Source organism: Rhinopithecus bieti, unplaced genomic scaffold (genome assembly GCF_001698545.2).
Source record: "Rhinopithecus bieti isolate Rb0 unplaced genomic scaffold, ASM169854v2 scaffold_12653, whole genome shotgun sequence".
Lineage (NCBI taxonomy): Eukaryota > Metazoa > Chordata > Mammalia > Primates > Cercopithecidae > Rhinopithecus > Rhinopithecus bieti.
Window position 1 is genome coordinate 2,137,820 of NW_016807437.1, and position 20,646 is coordinate 2,158,465.

Genomic DNA, 20,646 nt, shown 5'->3' on the forward strand with positions numbered 1-20,646 from the left:
GAATTTAAACCAGCAGATATAAATGCAGCACCTATGTGTATATTTTTTAAAAATCAAATATTGGGGGGAAAATCAAATATTGAGAAAAGCTCTGGCCTTAAACACATCTCACCTGAAATGCAACCAGAAAGCCTATATCTAGTCTGTATAGAAATTCATCTTGAAATAAGAATGAGGCAGAATGTTTTTTTAAAGGGTTATGTATATATATATGCCCTTCATATCAGTGTAACATGACTGTGATCATCTTACAAACAAAACTCAAAATCAATTCAGAGAGCAGTGTGGCCTTGGAGACCACCCACACCCAACACAGTTGTACATACTGGGCTTTGCTATCAAGTTAAGGAGTGAGCAAATGAGTTCAGTGTCAAAGGTTATGTTTTCACAGTCATTCAAATTATATCCCAAAAACTCTTCTTGTATTCTCTACCTTTTGACATTTTTTTTCAAAAAACTGATTGCAGAGTATACAGGAATCCTGCTATACTTTATATACTACTTTAGGTGTAGTCTAATTTTTTTTTTTAATTTATCATTACTTAAAAATCTTCAAAATAGCTTAGTGAGGCTCATGACAGCGCTGGCCACATGGAGTAGGCTTTTGTTGCCTTTAAACACTGTCACACCATCTATGACTATCCCATTGGTCTGAAGTGTACTGGCAAACTAAGCATCCTGTAAGACAAGCTAAAATTTGCTTTTTGCCAATCAGTTGAAAGTCCTGCATCTCTTCATTGATGTACTTTCTCTAGGTATTGATAGGCAAAAGCACAAAGCATTTATTATGCATTCAATCATGTAGCTAAACAAAAAACTGAAGTCTCCTGAAGCTACTTAAACCAGCCGTTCCAAAACCTCCTGCCACCACTTTGTTCTGTTATACTATCAAAAACTTTCTCAACTATAAATGAAAGAATAAATGGTAGTGCTGCTCTCCAGATATTAGGCACTGCTCCGTATCTTTGAACATTTGATTTTTTAGCTAATGACTGTGTCAAAAGCCTCAAAAAACCCTGAAATTAATTTGAAATTAATTAAATGAAATTAACAGATCCAAGATTCAAGTCTGTTTTTGCAAAACTCTTGCCTTTTTTTTTTTTTTTTTTTTGAGATGGAGTCTCACTCTATTGCCCAGGCTAGAGTGCAGTGGTGCAGTCTTGGTGCACTGCAACTTCTGCCTCCCTGGTTCAAGTTAGTCTCCTGTCATCCTCCCAAGTAGCTGGGATTACAGGCATGTGCCACCATGCTCAGCTAAATTTTGTATTTTTGGTAGAGACGGGGTTTCATCATGTTGGTCAGGCTGGTCCTGAACTCCTGACCTCAGGTGATCTATCTGCCTCAGCCTACCTAAGTGCTGGGATTACAGGCACGAGCAGCTCTTGCTCTTAACCACTATTTTATGTTGCCTCCCATCTCATGGGCACAAGAAATATGTTTCCTGACTCCAGACCTTACTTCCCAACTGGAAAGCACTCTGAGGCCTGCCCCATTGTAGTTAGTGATGAATCTAGACAGTTTTCACAGACTCCTGAGGACTCTTAGTGGCCTGAATTTGCTGCTAAGCTCTTCCCTTTCCTTATGGGAGACACTAAGAGCTATTTATTAGGCCTCCATGTAAGCATTACACTAGGCATGTTATAGGCACTCTCTCTTTTTAAACCACCAGAGGCTGTTTCCTCTCTGTGGGAGGCAGTTACAGATTTTAAAACACAGGTTTAGCAGTCAGATGGGCCTGGAATCACCCCTTCTGCCACTTATTAGTCCTATGATGTTGGCTGAACGATTTAAACTTCTGTAAAACCGTTTTTGTCATTTCATAAGCAGTGGTTACAGTAGTATCTACCTCAAAAGACTGTGAGAAATTCATGAGTAAATTACATGTAAAGCTCTTAGTTCAGTGCTTAACTTGCAGCAGGTGTTCTAGAAACATTAACTATTATTAACCTGTTAGCCATTTTCTTACAAAATATGATCATTTTGGTGGAGTTTTAATTATTGCTGTGCTAGACTGTGCTAGACACATAGTTTCTTTTTGTTTATATTTCCTGAATTTTGGGCAGATCCAGGAAACATGAATAATTGTCATCTTGATTTGAGCTCTCCATCTCCCACCCCCACAAATAGGAAAAATATTTCAAGGTACCATAATAGACAAAACAGAAAAAAATTGGGCTAGGTTAGGTATTTTACATAAATTAATAATTATAACTATACCCAAATGAATATTAATTAACTGATTGATATAAACTCAGACAGGGGAGTCAAAATCAAGGGGTCTAATGATCCCACAATGCCAAGTACTGGCCAAGCTATATGTGAAGTGATGTGCTCATGTCTCAGTGCCAAATTTTAAGTGAAGTGTTTCTCAGCTAGAAAGCACTCAGAAGGTGTTGAGCAGGATGGGAATGAATGGAGAAACTCGGTCATATCTAGTGTAGAAAAGAGAAGATTAAGACATTATATAATGACAACCTTCAAATATTTCAAAATCTTTTAGAAAGAAATGAGGAATAGACTTATTCTATATTTGCTCTGTAACACTATATAGCAATAACGTTTTTCAAACAGTAGTTGGTCACCCAATTACGGGTCATGAAATCAATTTAACAGGGTCCTGACCAGCATTTTAAATAAATAAAATAGAATATAATAAGAAACACCAGATGCAGCCAAATAAGAGTAATTGCTATTCCATGAAATTCTGTTTAGTTATATTTATATTTGTATTTATATTTGTATTTGTGTTTGTGGGTCTAAACATAAAATATATCCTTATGTTGGGTCATAATAATGATATGGGAAGAGGGCAGGGAAGTTCTGGGTAGAGATGGGCTGGGTCCCTGGCAAGGACTCCATCCTCGGGCCTGTGCCCACAAACCTAAATGAGGACAGGCATTTCTGTTTTGCACCCAAAAGTTGCTTTTGGCCTGCCACGCCCCCATCCTGTGCCCATAAAAACCCGAGACCCTAACAGGCACAGACACAAGTGGCTGGACGTCGAGAGGAGCAGAAGAACACACCAACAGACACCACCAGACACTGCAGGCCATCAACAGAGGAATTTGGTTGGGGGCAGTCAGAGGAGAGTCTGGCTGTTGGGCAGCCTCACTCCAGGGGAAGGCCACTTTCCAACTCCATCCCCCTTCTGGCTTCCCATCCACCTCATTCAGAGCTACCTGCACTCAATAAAACCTTGCACCCATCCTCCAAGCCCACTTGTGATCCAATTTTTCTGGTACACTAGGGCAAGAATCCAGGATACAGAAAGCCCTCTGTCCTTGCAATAAGGCAGAGGGTCTAACTGAGCTGATTAACACAAGCGGCCTGCAGACAGCAAAACTGACAGAGCACACTGTAACACACACCCACTGGGGCTTCGGGAGCTGTAAACACTCAACCCTAGATGCTGCCCTGGGGCTGGAGCCCAAAACAACGCTCCCCACAACCTGCCTGTCTGCATGCTCTCTCTAGGAGTTTGAGCAGCGGGGCACTGAAGAAGCGAGCCACGCCTGTCGCAGGCCCTGTGACGGGGATATGGGAACTCCTCCCATTTCAGTAAAATAAACGTTTGAAAGCTCTAGAAGGCAAAACATGGACAACTGTGTGTAAGAAACAGTAAGTCAGATTTCCGCTCTCTATAAAGAAATCTTTATAATAACGATCACTGTGTAACAATAGACCAGGTTTTCTCAGGAAGCAGGAGCCCCTCCCCCATTCACACAACACCCCCTCAGAAGATGTTCTAGCAGAGGCCGAGTGATGATGCGTTAAAGAGGATGGCATTGGGTGTTCCCTCCAATGAGGACACTAAGATGCTCTGACTCTCCAAAATGGGGTCAATCAGACATGAGCTTCTGCTAAAAGAAAGAATAGAAGAAGATCGAAACCTTAACATTCAGAGCCCAGAAGCCAAATAACCAGTCCAGGAGCAGGCAGTCTTCCGTGTTTATATATTGTGCACAGTGGAGCATCAAATCCCTGAAGTTGTTTAGGATTTCTACTGTAGGAAGGGTTAATTTCAAGCATCCATTTTCTAACTGAGGTGATAAAATAATATGCATAGCAGCAATCAAGTCTCATTGATGTAAGCACCTAAATGGAATCAAGTGGCAACTGAATACCTGGCAACATGGAACTGAGTCATCATTTATCACACCTACTAAGAGCAAGTGGAGTCAAGTGGCAACTGAATACCTGGTGACATGGAACTGGGTCACCATTCATTACACCTACGAAGAGCAAGCCAAAATCCAATGCAAAGGGCAGAGCATCCCCAGATACTGCTCCTACACCTAGGGCTGCCAGATGAAACACAATTTGGATCTGAATTGAAATTATCTGCTTATCTGAAGATAAACAACAAAATATTTTCATATTATATGTCCAAAATATTGCAGTGGACATATTCATACTAAAAAAATTATTCACTGTTTATCTGAAATTCAAATTTAACTGGGTCTCCTGTGTTTTATTTCCTAAGTCTGGCAAATACCGGCCTACCTACACTAGGTTATATCCCTAAAATTACTTTAGAGGAGCCTTTAGTCTCTCATTTGATAAACAGTGTGGAATGTCAGCTATAAGAAGCTGATAGTAGTAAAAAGCAATACTGGTAAGGACAGAAAAAGGAGTGAAATGCAAGTGAGCATGGTGTAACAGCTTTGTCCCACTGAATAGTACAGAGCCAAATTTAAGGACTTTTTAAGAGTAAGAAAGGGACACTGTGAGGCATAAGGGTGTGGACAGTATTTGAGGAAGGAGATAACAAAGTTACAGTCCCACTTTGCAGCGTTCCCATGCTAAATCTGAGTTTGTATGAGAGACAAGATTCAGCTTCATTCTTCTGCACTTTATTATTCAGCATTTGGTTGCAGGGACCCCAGAGGAAGAGCTCACAATGGCTGCCGCCAACTGTTCTGAGGCATACATGATCCCGTTCAGGTCACACTGTGATGGATGGATCTCATCCGGAAAGCCGGCCTGGCCTCTCCTTGACCTCCATGACTGAGTCAGGTTCCTCTTCTCTGGGGTCCCATGTCTCCCTTGCAGTCACCATATAATAACAACAATAATTGCAATTGCTCATAGAGTGTCAAATATGTGCTAGGCATTCTACATATATTATCTCATTTTACCCCTTCCAATAACCCTATGAAGTAGATATTTACTTTCCCATATCACAGATGAGGAAATTGAAGTCCACAGGGGTTAGATAACTTGCCCAAGGTCACGTAGCCAATAAGTGCTCGTTGGCCTGAAGGAGCTAGAACTCCACGTTGTAAATGTTTCTGTTAATAGATCTTTCTTCCCAATTAAGTTACCAGTTCTTTGAGGGAAGGACTATGTCTCACTCACCCTCGTGTGCCTGAGCCTAGCTTTCAGTGTGTGGCAAGTTGTAGGCAGTGTTGTGAGTGGGTCAAGCTAAGGTTTTGTAGTCAAACATACCTAGTTGCAAATTAGGGCTCTGCCAAGAATCTGTTATTGAGAATCAGGAGGCTGGGTTCTAGTGACTTGCTCTGGAATTGAAGATGGTGGTTAGGAATCCTAGCAATAGAGAAGAACAGGGCTGGGTTTAAGCCCTGGCCCTATCACTTACCAGGTGTGATTTGGCAACTTATTTAACTTGTCTTAGCTTCAGTTCTCCATCTGTAAGATAAGGGAAATAATAGTACCTGTCTTACAGGATTGTTTTAAGATGATTGACATAATGTTATAATCTAACACATGAAAAGCACTCAATAAATATTAGCTCTTTTTATTATAATACATTTAATAAAGTCATTTGTAATTTAGTTCTTTTTTCCATCTTTTTTCAATGTCAGCAAGTGAATTAAGAAAGGAGAAACAAAATGGACTTCAGGGAAAGAAGCCGTACTTGAGAGTGACAAGGCGAGGAGGGGAAGACAGGAAAAAAAAAAAAAACCACCAGGAAAGCAGTAGAATGAGAGTAATATTTATTAGATGCTAGTCATTTTCAGGCACTATTCTAAATGCTTTAAATGTGCTAATTCTTTTGATCCTAATCACCCGTCTACAAGACAGGAGGGGAACCAGTGGAGGGGGAGGCATCAGGTGTTCACCTGAAGTTAACCCCCACCACAGCCAGACAGTGACATACAACTGCCTGCCACACTCCTTAGTTCACAGCAAATATTCAGTCTGGAGTCCCCACTTGAATTTGAGGGAAAATGATTTTTAGAGCTAACAGGTAAATATTTTTATAAAAGGAGCCTAAAGTCTAACTCTCTGGCTGACCAACCACAAGAGCAAAAATAATGGACATTTATTCATGGTCAACAGACAGTAAACAGCAAACCCTTGGGAGATAGACAAAGGAGCCCTGGCAGGTTTACAGATCCCAGCAGTAGACTATCGTACCCCACTCCACCAGCCCCAAACCCTGTATTTTCCACAGGATTCATTCCAGACCAGGTTTTGTACCCACAGGTCCCTTCTGTGTTTTCTTAAGAACCTAAAGTTTCCAAAAGCTATTTACTGTTAGACAGTAACCTGAAAGCAGTCTCAGTGTCCACTCTTCCCAGTAATCTTCTAAAAAATCCCTGAGAAAAGATTAATAAGTCTTACCACCAGGTGGTCAGTAATCTTGTCCACTCTAGATTTGGGGGTACAAAGGTCACAGGGGAGAGAATTAAGCAGAAATAAATGTTTATACATATTTGACATTAACATAACCACACATATGTGCCATGGGGATAAATGTTCATATGCAGCGGTCCTGTAAGGAGTGTATTTCAGCAGGCAGCAGACAGCAAGAGATAGCAAACCATTCCTGAACATGTTTCCCTCATTTTGCCAAGGAACATCCTTTTTTTATCCCTTTTTATAATCTGACCTGTTCCATTTTCTGGCAAAGAGCCCTAGGAAGGCAAGCACTGCCTTTTCTGTCCATATTCCAATCTAAGATGGAAAAAGGAAGAGGGAGCAAGAAGAGGCGAGTGGGGGCTGAGGAGGGTGCAACTGACTTAGGGAAACAAAGGCACAGATGGAGGAGGGAAAGAAGAGAGTGAGAAAAGGAGAGAAACTGGAAAGGAGAGGGGGTGAGCAGGAGAGAGAGAGAGCAAACCATGAATATCAAATTAATTTAATGTGTCCACACTGGGCAAAACTGATTTGAGGAGTGTGAGAGTAAAAAAAAACAAACAGGATAAATTCCAGAATGATCATCCAGCAAGAACGTGCCCCAGAAACCATAATCGTGGTATCCTTGAACAAATCACACTAGTAATTTATACACTCTTTAGACTCCCTTAGTGCTTAACAACTGATGAAATATCGTTTCTGGGGAGTCAGGCTTGTGTTTAATTTTCAGGAATGAATGACCACAGTTTCATTTATTTCTAGTAGAAACATCTCTTTGGCAGGGAAAATGCCCTTCCCATTTTCCTGCGTGTGTGTGTGTGCGTGTTTGTGTGTGCGTGTGTGTGCTGTGTGAATGCATGTGAGCATGTGTATGTTTTATCCCATTACTCCAGATCGCTTTCCTTGTTTTTTTTTTTTTTTTTTTTTTTTTTGCCAAAGCAGATAACCATTTATCTTCGGAATTTATTGTCATTCTCCCCCTTCCTACTCCATTCTCTCTCCCAACTAGAATACCCTGAAATAAAACTCACTTCCTGACCCCAACTAGAATACCCTGAAATAAAACTCACTTCCTGACCAATGTGTAATATCACTTTGCAAACCAATATTAGGGGAGTAGTGATCAATTTTACATCCAAGTTTGAGTCCACCTGCCCTGAACCGTGCTTTTGTATTCTCCTTAGGCTTCTACTACCTTGCCCAAATTGTGCTGCTGCAAAAGTTTCGTTTCTTTTAGTATCAACACTATTGGGAAACCAGAGGAGATTTCGTGTCCCAGGGACTCTGTGCTGCAATACATAGGAGTGAATGGAGGGAAAGGGCAGAAAGGGCAAGAAATAAATGAAGGAAGCGAAGAGGAGTTTTTATGGTTGTTGTTTCAGATCAATATTCAGATAATACTGATCATTATCTGGTGGTCTAAAAAAATAAAATATATATATAGTTTTGAATGCCTACCAGTCATTTTGTTCAAGAAATACGTACTGAATGTCCATGTATTGTACTGCCTGTCCCTGTGCTGGATACTTTAACATATTTTATTCAGTTCCCAATACAATCTCCCTAGGAGGAGACCAACTTGTACATTCTCCTTCCCAGAAAACTGAAACTGGCTCTGGAGCCGGAGATTATATGTTGAATCTAATCTTTGCCTCTAACCAAGTGACTCCGGGCAGATCCTTTAACCTCTCTGAGCCTCTGTTTCCTCCTTCAGAAAATGAAAATAATTCCATCTGCTTCACTGAGTTGTTCTGAGGATGAAATAAACTAATGTGCCCAACAAGATCAATCATGGAAAAGACTGAGTTACTCAGATTTGGGGAAGTGTAACAATGCTGAACTATTCTGTGATTGTTTTTTTGGAACAGGAGGCCAAACCACACCCCTGTGGTAGGGTGAGGCTTCCTGTGAAGGGAATTGAATTTTCCACTGTCAATCATCCTGAGAAAAAGTTTAACGCTCTCAGAAGCTGTGTTCAGGACTTGGGGAGAAGGATGGCAGGATACATAGGCTTCTAAGGGGTGGAGAGATCTAGGGTACATCCTGGGAGTGAGGTGGGGAGTAGGGACACCCCTGTCAGTTGGAGGTCGGCTCAGGGCTATGCACGCGTAGCCAACCCAACCCCAAAACCTAGGATAGGTGTGGGCTTGTGTCGCAATCAGAAGGACCGGGGCCCACTCAGAATGTGCACAGGAGAGTAGCATCCTCATCGCTGCAGCCAGGAGAGGGTAGGACCCTGTGAAACCAGTCAGGCTCTCAAGCAAGTGAAGGCCAAGCCTCCAAGTTCTGGTGTGAGCAGGTGCAGCAGCAGCAACGGCCAGTGTCAACTGGAGAAGAGAGGGCGTGGAGCAGTTATTATGGTGTTCACTGGCCTCAATATGGTGTTTCTGAATCCCATCTCCCCTGACAAGACTAGAGCAGCCAGAACTGACTCTGTGCATGCAAATAAGCACCATCTAAGGATTTCTGGACATACAACTGGAGGGTAGCCTTTAAAACGACTTCATTTCTTAGTAAGATAGGCAGGCAAATGCTTGGAAATTGTTATATTTGGGGGTACCACGACCCAAGCCAGTAAGCTGCGTACAATGGTTACATGTATAAAGTGCCTGACACACTAGGTGAATTCAGCCTGGTTCCTTTCTCCTTATTCATCCCCACATAAATGGGAGGGAGGAAACTTTGCATGCAAGGTACATTTGTCTTAGAACAGATTTGTTCAAAAGTCTTGAATCTCGACCCATCCTTCTGAAACAGGGTAGGGAAGAGGAGGTAAGTGACAGTATTATTTAACTTATATGCCCAATCTTTCAGAAAGCTTTGACCATACTTGAAGGTATCAGAGCATTTGTCTAAGGACAGAAAGACATTTAATGGTACTACAATTGGGCATTTCTCATATAATGTATTTAATCCTCACCACCATGGGCTGCGGTCAGTACTATTATTATCCCCATTGTATCAGTCAGGGTCCTATCAGGAGACAGATGGTATATGCAAAAGGAGTGACTGAAGACAGTCTAATGAAGCAACTATTTACAAAAGGGTTAAAGGAAAACAGCAAATGATGATGAAGCACCCTGGGGCTAGTCACTATGAGGCGCTGCTACCATCCCTATGATGGTTAGTTTTAGGTGTCAACTTGACTGAATTCAGGGATACCTAGAGAGATGATGATGCATTATTTCTGGGTGTGTCTGTGAGGGTGTTTTCAGAAGAGGCTGGCATTTGAGTAGGTAGACTGAGTGGGGAAGATCTGCCTTCAATGTGGATAGGCACCATCCAATTGGCTGGGGGCCTGGATGGAACCAAAAGGGCTGAGGAGAGGCAAATCCTTGTTGTCTTTTCAAGAGCTGGGACATTCTTCTTCTGCCCTTGGATATCAGAACTCCAGGTTGTTTGGCTTTTGAACTCCAGTACTTGCATCAGAGGTTACCCAGGCTCTCAGGCCTTTGGCCTTGGACTGAGAGTTACATTATCACGTTCCATGGTTCTGAGGATTTCAGACTTGGACTGAGCCTCACCATGGCTTCCATGGTTCCCCAGGTTGCAGACAGCTTGTCACAGGACTTCTTGTCCTCCATAATCACAACAGCATATTCCCCTAGTAAATTCCCTCTCACTCAACTATACCTATATATATACCCTATTGGTTCTGTCTCTCTAGAGAACCCTAATACAACCCATAAACTGGAAGGGGAAGTTATCAGAATCCAGCAAGACAGGATGCTATAAGAGAGGGCCATTCTATAGGATCTGCAGCCTTCAGTAGAATCACACAGCCATATTATCCCACAGCCTGATGGGAAGGAAGTAGGTACACTGGGTTCTCTTTCTCACCACACTCCTATATCCTGCCAGTGCCTCTTATTGGTCAAATCTGACAGAAATCCACATGATGCATTCCAAAAGGTAAGTGTTTCAGAGCACAGAGAAGAGTGATAAAGGATGGTAAGTGGGTCCGGAAAAGCATCAGAAAATAGTACATGATTTTAAAGTTCAGGAAAAGAAGATAAAGATTAAGTAACTTGTCTATGGCCATAAAGCAAGTAAGAAGTGGAGCTAAAATTCACCACTCAGTATGGTTTGATACCCATGCTCTTAACCACTAAGATGTGCTTCCTATAACTTGTTAGGAAGATTGCTTAGTCATCCAGCACCTCTTTCTCCCTGTACCCTACCCAGCTATTCTCTGATAATAGATTCCATCCTATCCCCACCCAATTTTCCCAGTTTTCTTGGAACTATGGGTAACCATGTGACTAAAGTTCAGGCCAATGGAATATAAGTGAACACCATTAGATGTGTGCAGCTTTCAGGTTGTGCCCACCACTTTCCTTCTCCCTTGTCTACGGACTAGAATGTGGATGTGATAGTAGAAGCTGAAACAGTCACCTTGAACTACTGCATGGAAATCATATTTGAGGATATAGTTTACCCTGAAGCCACAGATCAGCACTAGACTGCTCATGCTCTAAGTGAAAAAGAAACAAGCTTACATATTGTGTTAAGTAACTGTCATTTTGGCCTTTGTTATAGCAGCCCAACCTATATCCTAAATAATACCAAGACCAAGCACCCATATGGCCCTAATGAGGCTCAGTCATAATGGTTTGAGCAATAAGAGAAATACCACTGGTAGAGTCAGCTAGTGATCACCAATGTGTGTGTTCTCCTCTTTTTCCTGGCATATAACTAGACTACATTTTCCACCCCACCCCATTCCATCTGGGTGAGGCTGTGGGACTAGTTCTTACCCTTGAAAAATGAGGGGAAGTGAGTATTTTGCCTCCAGGCTGAGGCAATCAAGGGTGAACATTCTTTGTTGCTCACCTGATTCACTTACCTGACAAATGGATGCAAAGCATCCGTGAAAGAATCTGAGCCCCTAGAAGATGGTGAAGCCAGGAAATGGAAGAAGCCGCGGTCCTCAACGACACATGAAGCACAGCCCTCTGACAACTCCACACTGGACCACTGCACAAGCAAGCAATGCAGTCTTCCTTGTGTTAAGCCACTGACACTGGGGTTTAGCCTATCCTGACTAAGGCATAAACACTACGATTCAGAGCTGCAATCTCATTCCATATTTTTGGAGTACAAGGGGGTAAGAGGAGACTGGGAAATATTTAAGTTACTATTTTAAAGAAGTTATACAAATGTCATCATTTGTCCTAATAAGACCCAGCATACATCCTGCCTGAATGAGGAAGGCCAGAATAGCACAAGAAAACACTTTATCCTTGCATACTGGCCCTCAGGGCAGTTAGCCCTGGTGGCTCCCAAGAATGCTGTTCTCATGACACACTCCTCTCCTGGCACTCATAGGCCAGTTCACCAGGTCTGAGCAGAGACAGCAGCAATTGAGCTTGAGGCATGCCAGAGGGTCAAGCAACCCCAAAGGGCAACAAATTATGAAAGGTTAAGAAAACAAGGAACCAGTTTGCTTGTGGGTGGTGAGAGTGAGCTCCCGCACCTCTTCTTTCTAATGTCCAGATTTTCTAAAATAAGCACATATTACTTTTATACTAGAAAACTTAAGTTTAAAAATTGGACTTTTAAAACTTCAATTTTTAAGAAAGATAAAAAATAAGCTGGATAAGCCCCCGGAATAAACACAGGAGATATAGGTCACAGGAGAAAGGATCCAGTCCTCAAGGCACTGTTACAACAAGCAGAAAGGCCAGTCTTAGAGATATACAACTGAAAAGATAAAGTGTCTCAGCGGTGACACCCTCCCTCCCTCATTCAACAAATATTTACTGAAGATTAACTTGTGCTGGGCACTGTGCTGGCTGCTAGATTTACACAGAAGAATAAGGTGGCTACAGTGTAGCGCAGTTGTTCACAATCTTAGCAGCATATTGAAATCACTTGAGACGTGATTAAAACCAAGCAAACAAACAAAAAACACAATAACATTGATGCTTGGTCCACATCCCAGAGATTCAGATGTAATCATTCAGGATTGGGAACTGGTCTCAGGACTTCTAAAAGCTCCTCCTGATTCTGATGTGCAGCCAAAATTGAAAACCACCAGGAGGACCTGACACATGGGATTAGTGTTGAAGGCTGGATAGGAGTAAGCCAGGGGAGAATGGGAGAAGGGGGAGGAGAAGCATGCAGGTGGAGGAAACTGAGCCGAATGTAGAGGATCACACCATAGTTCCATAAAACTAGAATGTCATAGTGGGTGTGAGTGATGCAGGTTATGGTGTTCCTCCTATGTCAAACCAAGTATCTATCCTCCAGGTAGAAGACAGTCAGTCAAGGCTATTCACACGGCAGACATGGTCACATCTGGGTTCATCCTAACTCTCCACACATTCTTTCTAACCCTCTCAGATGGCCGTAACTTCTAGCTATGGATGGAACTACAGAAAGGCTATGGAAAGGTGTGGGCTTTGCCTCCTCAGAAAATGGTACCACTATCTCAAGAAAGAAAGCATATTTCTTGACACTTCATCATGGCCACTTTCAATACAGCATTTATCCAGAGATACACCCCTTTCTCTACTGCCTTTTAAACTTTCCCCTTTTTGTGTCTTAATTTTATTACATGATCTTGCTGCAACACTGAGAATCAATCCCCCAAGGAGCCAATATTTATTCATTTACAGACTGATATAAAAATTCAGAGGTGGAATGGACTACCAATCACGAGGCAAAAAAGTAGTGGAACTATCACCAGAACCTCAGATGGAAAACCATTCCACATGCCACTCCAGGGACAAATCACTAAATAATTCCACTGACCTAATCACCATTCCTGACTACCTCTTTTTGGGGACTAGGTAAGTTGTAGAGGTTTCCAGAAACAAAAATGGTTTGATTAGTAGGCGGGATAACTGATAAAAGCTATTTCATCCTTCAATCTTGGGAAATAAGTATGTTTTAAATGAATAATAATAATGAAACAATAAAATAAAAGCACTTCCTGAATTCCAAGCACATTCAATACACGGACTTTACATACACCATTTACCATATCCACACAAGGTCCCAACTGAGTTGATTAAATAACTGAGGCTTGAAGCAGTTTAATCACCTGCCCAACGTCACAGGAAACTGCAAGAGAATTCAAACTAAAATTTTAGGACTTCTGTGATGATACAATATAATAAAAAATATATATATATTTGGTTTTCATCTCTGGTTCTCAGCACAGAGCTCCTAAAACCCTTGAAATTTCCTGAGTGATAGAGGTGACAGGAGCATCTTTTTTTTTTATTCATAACAAGTACCTTTCAACCATACCTGAGTTTATGCTAATGAGATAACTGGTGGCTGAAAGTCCTTAGACAGTTTCAGGATGGAGGCTGGTTGTGGGAAGAACCAACCATATTATTAAAAGGTTGGAATTCAATGAGAACACTTGGACACAGGGCAGGGAACATCACACAACGGGGCCTGCCGTGGGGTTGGGGAATGGGGGAGGGATAGCATTAGGAGAAATACCTAATGTAAATAACAAGTTAACGGGTGCAGCAAACCAACATGGCACATGTATACCTATGTAACAAACCTGCACGTTGTGCACATGTACCCTAGAAATTAAAGTATAATAATAATAAAAACAAAAGTTTGCTAGCGGGTCAAGGAAAACAAAGATCAAGAGCCAAGGAAAGCATTCCCTGGAATAAAGATAATAAATTTCAACAAATCAACACTAAAAGTAACTTTATAATATTGATTTAAAAAGCTGTATTTCTTCAATTCTAAGGTGTCATCTTTTCACATTTTAATATCATAGATATAATAGCTAGCATTCATCTTGCACTCACTTTGTACCAGGTTCTGTTACATGCACTTTACATGTGCTGATTCACAGAATATTGTGTATTTTATCTTGCACTTACTTTGTACCAGGTTCTGTTACATGTGCTTTACATGTGCTGACTCATAGAACATGGGTATTTCATGGAGTGAAAAATTTCATCTGCTCTCTGAAAAGCTGTTAGTAAACCAATGTTACAAACTTAAACTCCATGACTGTTTAGAATCCAGGAACCATTGTAGGTGCAGAAATAAATAGTGCTTACAGATATACATTAAAAAAAAATTACATTGAGGGGAAAAAAAAAAAAAGGTTGGAATTTCCAGCCCCACCCACCTACTCTTCCCACTTCCCCTCCCCCTTTCCCCGCACCCTGCCACACACACACCTGACCTCTGGGGAGGGGAAAGGGACTGGGGATTGAGTTAATCACCCATGGCCAATGATTCAATCAATCATGCCTAATGGAACATCCATAAAAACCCTAAATGAGGGGGTATGGAGAGTTTCTGAGTTAGTGAACCTATCCATGTGCCAGGAGGGTGGTGTACCCCAATTCTAAAAGGACAGAAGCTCCTGTGCTTTGGACTCTTCCAGACTTCACCCTTTGCATCTCCTCATCCAGCTGTTCATTTATATCCTTTATGATAACCTGGTAAACATAAGTATAGTGCTTCCTTGAGTTCTCTCAGCTATTAAAGTAAATTATAGAAACCAAAAGGAGGTTATAGGAAGCCCTGATTTGTAGCCAAGTTAGACATAAGTGTGGGTAATACGCGGGCTCACCACTTACAGTTGATATCTGAAGTGGTAGGTGGTCTTGCAGGACTGAGCCCTTAACCTACAGGGCCTGTGCTAACTCTGGGTATTGGTAAAATTTAATTAAATTGTAGGACATCTGGTTGGTGGCTGCAAAATACTGAAGAATTACTTGGTGTAGAAAACCCACACACTGGGTTTCAGAAGTATTGTGAGTACAGGCCAGGCACAGTGGCTCACGCCTGTAATCCCAGCACTTTGGGAGGCCAACAGAGGTGGGGGGCGGATCACCTGAGGTCAGGAGTTCCAGACCAGCCTAGCTAACATGGTAAAACCCTGTCTCTACTAAATTTCCAAACATTAGCTGGACATGGTGGCGGGCACCTGTAATCCCAGCTACTCAGGAGGCTGAGGCAGGAGAATAGGTTGAACCCGGGAGATGGAGGTTGCAGGGAGCTGAGATCATGCCACTGCACTCCCACCTGGGTGACAGAGCGAGACTCTCACAAAAACAAAAAAGAAGTGAGTAGAGAAACAATTTTATTTTAACTTTGCTCTGCCTTTTCTTATATTCTGGCCAGGAGTGAACCTGTGCTCATCTGTGCTCCAGAAAGAATGGCTGCTTGACAAGCTCATCAACTGCTGTAAGAGGCATTTTTCCTGCTGTGTCTCTAAGAAAAGCACCAAAAAACCATCACGACTCTTTCCAAGGGAGAAATGGCAGCTCTGTCTTTGACCTGAATAGCATGAAAACAAGGCAGTCTGATTCAGACAGCTGCTCTGTCATGGAGAGAATAACCCTTGGGGACACCATGTACCCAAACAGCATGGCACATGAATATAAACAACGAATACCCAATGGCCATAGGCCTCCTTTGGCTTACAGCCCCTCACAGCACTTTAAGAGGCGAGAATAGAACTGGAAGACACCTCAGGGATCACCAGGCACAACCCCTGCTTTTTGCAGATAAGGAAACTGAGGCTAGTTAACCTGTCTATTAAAGAAGCTGGAGCAGGGTGAAAGCTAGAACCTTGATCTCAAACTCTCAGACTTCTGTTTTATTTTCTCTATCACCCTGCAAGCCCAGAACCCAGAAGGGAACCCCACGGTTCTCATCATGCTACTGTAGACTGAATGTTTATATCCCTCAAAATTCATGTGTTGAAACCTAATCCTCAATGTGATGGTATTTGGAGGTGAGGCCTTTGGGAAGTGACTAGTTTCATAAGGGTGGAGCTCTCACTGGAGGGATTAGTGCCCTTAGAAAAAAGACAGCAAGAGCTCCCTGGCCCTCTTCCGCCATGTTGAGGACACAGTGAGAAGATAGCCATCTACGAACCAAGAAGCCGACCCTCACCAGACACTGAACCTGCCAGTTTCTTGGTCATGGAATTCCCAGCCTCCAGAACTTGTGAGAAATAATTTCTGTTGTTTACAAACTACCCAATCTGTTTTTGATATAACAACCCAAATGGACTAAGACACACACTCCAATCTCCTCATGAGAAACTGGGTTTTTACCATAGGGGAGCTGAAGAGAAAAAAATATTGCTTTTTATTTTCTACTGCTAATTTGAAAGGATACCCATATTTATCAGTGCCTCATGGGAGCAGTTCAGTCTGTAAGTCCCAGAGGGAGATACGGAGATGAAAAAGGGTCAAATACCTGGGCCTTCCTGCAGCACAAATCATTCCGTGAATGCAAACAATTTAGTAGTAACATAGTCGGATTTCTCAGAGCAAGCAATGCTCATCCTACCACTGCTTATGTTTGTGTACGATTTAAGAGGACCAAATGGCTTCGTCGCACTGTGGAGTGTCAATGCTGGTGCCATTAACTTACAATTATACATGCGTGGAGCAGATCATCAAGTACCTGCCCTCTTAATAAATCACATCATGCAAAGCTATGGTTTAGATGTCACTTTCATTTCATAAAATGATTCACCACAGTATGTCTTAAAAGCTAGTTTTGCTCATGGATTTAGTTTACGATTCCACTGATAGAGATGTGATTGCCTCGCAACTTGTCAGAAATACATCCTCTGAATAAAACATGGTACTCCTCCCTGCCACAGAATGCCAACTTTGATCCATATCTATTTTGGGCGCTTGGCTCCTAGAAATGAATGAAAGTCGTGGTTGAGGTGGAATTTTGCTTCAGGTCCTGTGGGACTTGATGAGGACATTCTTCCCAGCACAAGAGGCTGACCAGGGACAGGGTGCCACAGTTGAGGGTGTTACTGAGGATAAACATATTTAAACCACTGTTTGTGGACAGTTCCCCTCCTCCTTTACTGTCAACATATATCATAAAATAAATCCTTTCATTTCATCTTAGGAAGGCAAGATATTCAGGCTAGTGATGAAAGAACAGTAAGGAGAGACTTGATAGCCCAGACCAGTAGCAGCTAAACTAACCTTGAAAGCAGAAGGAAAAAAAAAAGAGAGAAGAACCCAACCACTAAGCCACCGAGTAAGAATGGGTGGCAGGAAGAGTTAGAGAGATTGCCCATTCGCATTTCTTTCTTTTCACTCTCTCTTCAGCCTATCTCTTGACAATAGTGTCCCGGTTCACCCATCACAAATCTCCACTTACCATGCCAGGCATGAGGATGGAATGTCCTATCTCGAGACACCTACAGGCTAACTGAGGAATAGAAATCAGGGAGGGAAGCAGGTCTTACAGTTTAATAATTACACCGCCGTTTTCAGCCCCTGACTTCATTAAATTCAGGGTAAGGACGGCCCACACGACGTCCTTCTCGTGCCAGGTACTTGGCAAGACAGAACCAGTCGCTGCTGTATCCTTCCGGCAAGATGAGCGCAGGTTACAGAAGCCCCAGGTCTGGAAGTTTGCTGTGCCAGGCTCCTCGGAGCAGCATCACTGACACAGACAGACACACACACGCGCGCACACATACACACGCGCGCACAGAGACACACGCACACGCGCGCGCGCGAACACACACACACGCACGGCTAATTGGACATTTGCCCCGCCACCCCGAAAGCACAGCGCCAAGGAAAGGCCGGTTCCCGCCGCGAAGGCAGCAGGTGTCCCCTGACCCTTTTCCTCCGTCCCCCAACCCCACCCCCATCCCTAGCTGAGTTCATCTGGACGCCCCCCAAACTCGCAGTTCTTGGGCAGAATTGCGACCAAGAAATAAAAGACAAAAGGAGCACACTTACCTAACTCGTCTGGGCTGTACGATGCGGGCGAGGCTTCCACAAACTCACTGTCTGGGGGAGAAGAAAAGCAGAAAACAACTCGAATCGCTACCATCCAGGGCGAACCCACCAAGCATCAGCTCAAGCGCAGGTCCCCGGGAAAAGCGCGGGCTTCTCTTTCCCAGCGCTCAGAATCTGTGAGCCGGAGGCCCCGCGGGATTCGGACCGCTGGATCCCCAGGGAGTGAGAAATCGCCGCAGAAACTTGGGGGGCAACTCGGCCCGGGCACCGCGCGGCTTCCAGGCGCGGTCAGGCGCGCGCCAACTTTCCCCGCGTGCCACCCCGCGGCTCCCCCGGCTGGGTGCTGGGCCGCGGCCGCATCCTCTGCCCTCAGCCCGCGGGGCGCATTGCTCTGTCTGCCGGGCCTGGCGCCGACGCCCCAGCGCTGAAAAGCCGCAAAGTTTTCCCGCGGTCCGGGAGGCCCGAGGGCGCGCGGCGCGGCGGCGAGCACCCCTCGCCCACCCAGGCGCCCAGCGCATCCCCGCTCGTTGCTAGGTAACCGTGGCCGTCACGCTCCGCAGCGGCGTGCGCGGCCGCCCAACTCCCGGCTGACGGAATCCTCCCTAGTCCCCGCCCAGTTTGCCCATTTTCCAAAAAACCAGAGCATAACCCGTTCTAACCCGATTCCCTGCTCTGTTATGTTATGTCTGCCCTCCTCTGATGCTTGGGAAATCGTTTGTTCTGTGGCTTCTCCTGAGGAGATGGAGGATTTTCAGAGCTTGCGGAAAGGTAGGAGGAGCCCCAAATGCCCTCCAATCCCCTCCTGTTGGAACCAGAATTCCAACTCCAGTCCAACATTATTTCCTACTCTTCAAGAGATCACCTGGCTCAAGTGGGCAAAGTAATATGAGCTCCATTGCAGAGGTAGGGAAATCAAGGCTGAGAAGTTGTTAATTTATGCGTGACATCATTATGATAGGGGTATGTGAGGGAGAAGGCGGGGAGGAGAGAAGAGCAGTGCTCCTCCTACTCTGTAAAAGATTGACTACTTTCAGATACAGAACGTAAAAGCAATAATTATGCTCTGAGAGCTGTAAATTCTAAAGTAATTAATGTAACACTGTGAGAACCTCCCTCTCTGAGTCAGTGGCCTGATAACTTGGACAGATGTGTTATGTATCTCCCCCCAGTCCCCAGGCCTGACTGTGACTGCTCTGCATTAAGGGGGCAAAGGTGCTGGACTTGGGATGTGCTCCAGAGAGAGCCCCGCAGCTGATGACCCATAACAGGGTCAGTGGGAAGGAAGGAGCAAGTACGGAAATGGTTGTCCTTTCTCCATCCTTGGAGGACTATTGGAAGGTCAACAGTCTGAGCAGCCTCCTGGGGGCCTTCTATTGACTCAAAGTGATCAGAGCACCAGCTGCAGCAGCCTAAGGGCCCCAGTCTGAGCCAGTGTGCTCTCATCCTGTAAACACTCAGCCATCTCAGGCTTTTCCACTGTCAGCTTTTGGTTTACAAATCACCATGAAGGACAGAAAGCCCCTTCAGCCAGCATTGCTCACCCAGCCCAGGGAAGCAGGGGCGGGGCTGTCCTTCCCCAGCAAGGCAGCATTCTTGAGCTGCTGAGCCTATCTCTCCAACCTCTTCTTTTTCCTGCTTCTTGTAATCTGAGCTCCCAAATCCAGGAATTAAATATGTTTGAGTGAAGGTTTGCACTTATCACTCCATCCCCTCCCACCTCCTAGAATCCTCCCGTTTGTCCTCTGGAACTCATGGTTCATTACTAGCAAAATCTATATGTCCTCAGCCTCCTCTCTGAATGTTTCTTTCAGTGACTTGCTCTGACCCATAACTGGCTTTCCTTGAAAATAACAGGCTGCATTACTTGCCTCCTCTACTTATTTCAGCCATCTATGGATCCTCTGGTTGTTCCACCTCATTTCTTGAAGATAATGGCATCTGATTCACTGTCACTTTTCCCAGTATCATTCCTGTGATTATTCTTATTTTTCTCCATCTACCTAGTCACACTCTAATCTCTCAACTCTTCTGCATCCCTTTCTTGATGTGCTGCAACCACACCAGCCCCCTGCTGTCATAATATCAATGTGAAGCAATCCACTTTCCTACCTTTCCAGCTCATCCCCTCTGTTATTTTAATCCAATGTGTCCTTGACCCCACCAGCATCTATAATTTACTTATCCATGACCTTTTCTCTGCCCCTCACTCTCCTCATGACCCTCCTTCCTTCCTTATGGACTTTAGTTTCCAGTTTCATTATTATTTCTGTCTTACTTACACCTTCAAATCTATGTTCTGCTCTCTTACCGTGCT

General features: G+C 43.7%; 1 protein-coding gene and 1 long non-coding RNA gene across 2 annotated transcripts in view; both read right to left on the reverse strand.

Moving 5' to 3' along the window:
• Positions 1 to 20,646, reverse strand: part of AMOTL1 (angiomotin like 1) — a 178,329-nt gene that overhangs the window by 122,944 nt on the left and 34,739 nt on the right. Inside the window, 1 exon segment of the mRNA XM_017882014.1 lies at positions 18,333 to 18,383. Coding sequence (XP_017737503.1) covers positions 18,333 to 18,383 — 51 coding nt within the window.
• On the reverse strand, positions 4,870 to 6,562 carry LOC108535748 (uncharacterized). Its single transcript, XR_001887316.1, has 4 exons — positions 6,514 to 6,562; positions 5,600 to 5,649; positions 5,449 to 5,519; positions 4,870 to 5,045 (listed from the first exon to the last, which is right to left on the reverse strand). It is a non-coding gene; the product is annotated as an uncharacterized LOC108535748 (long non-coding RNA).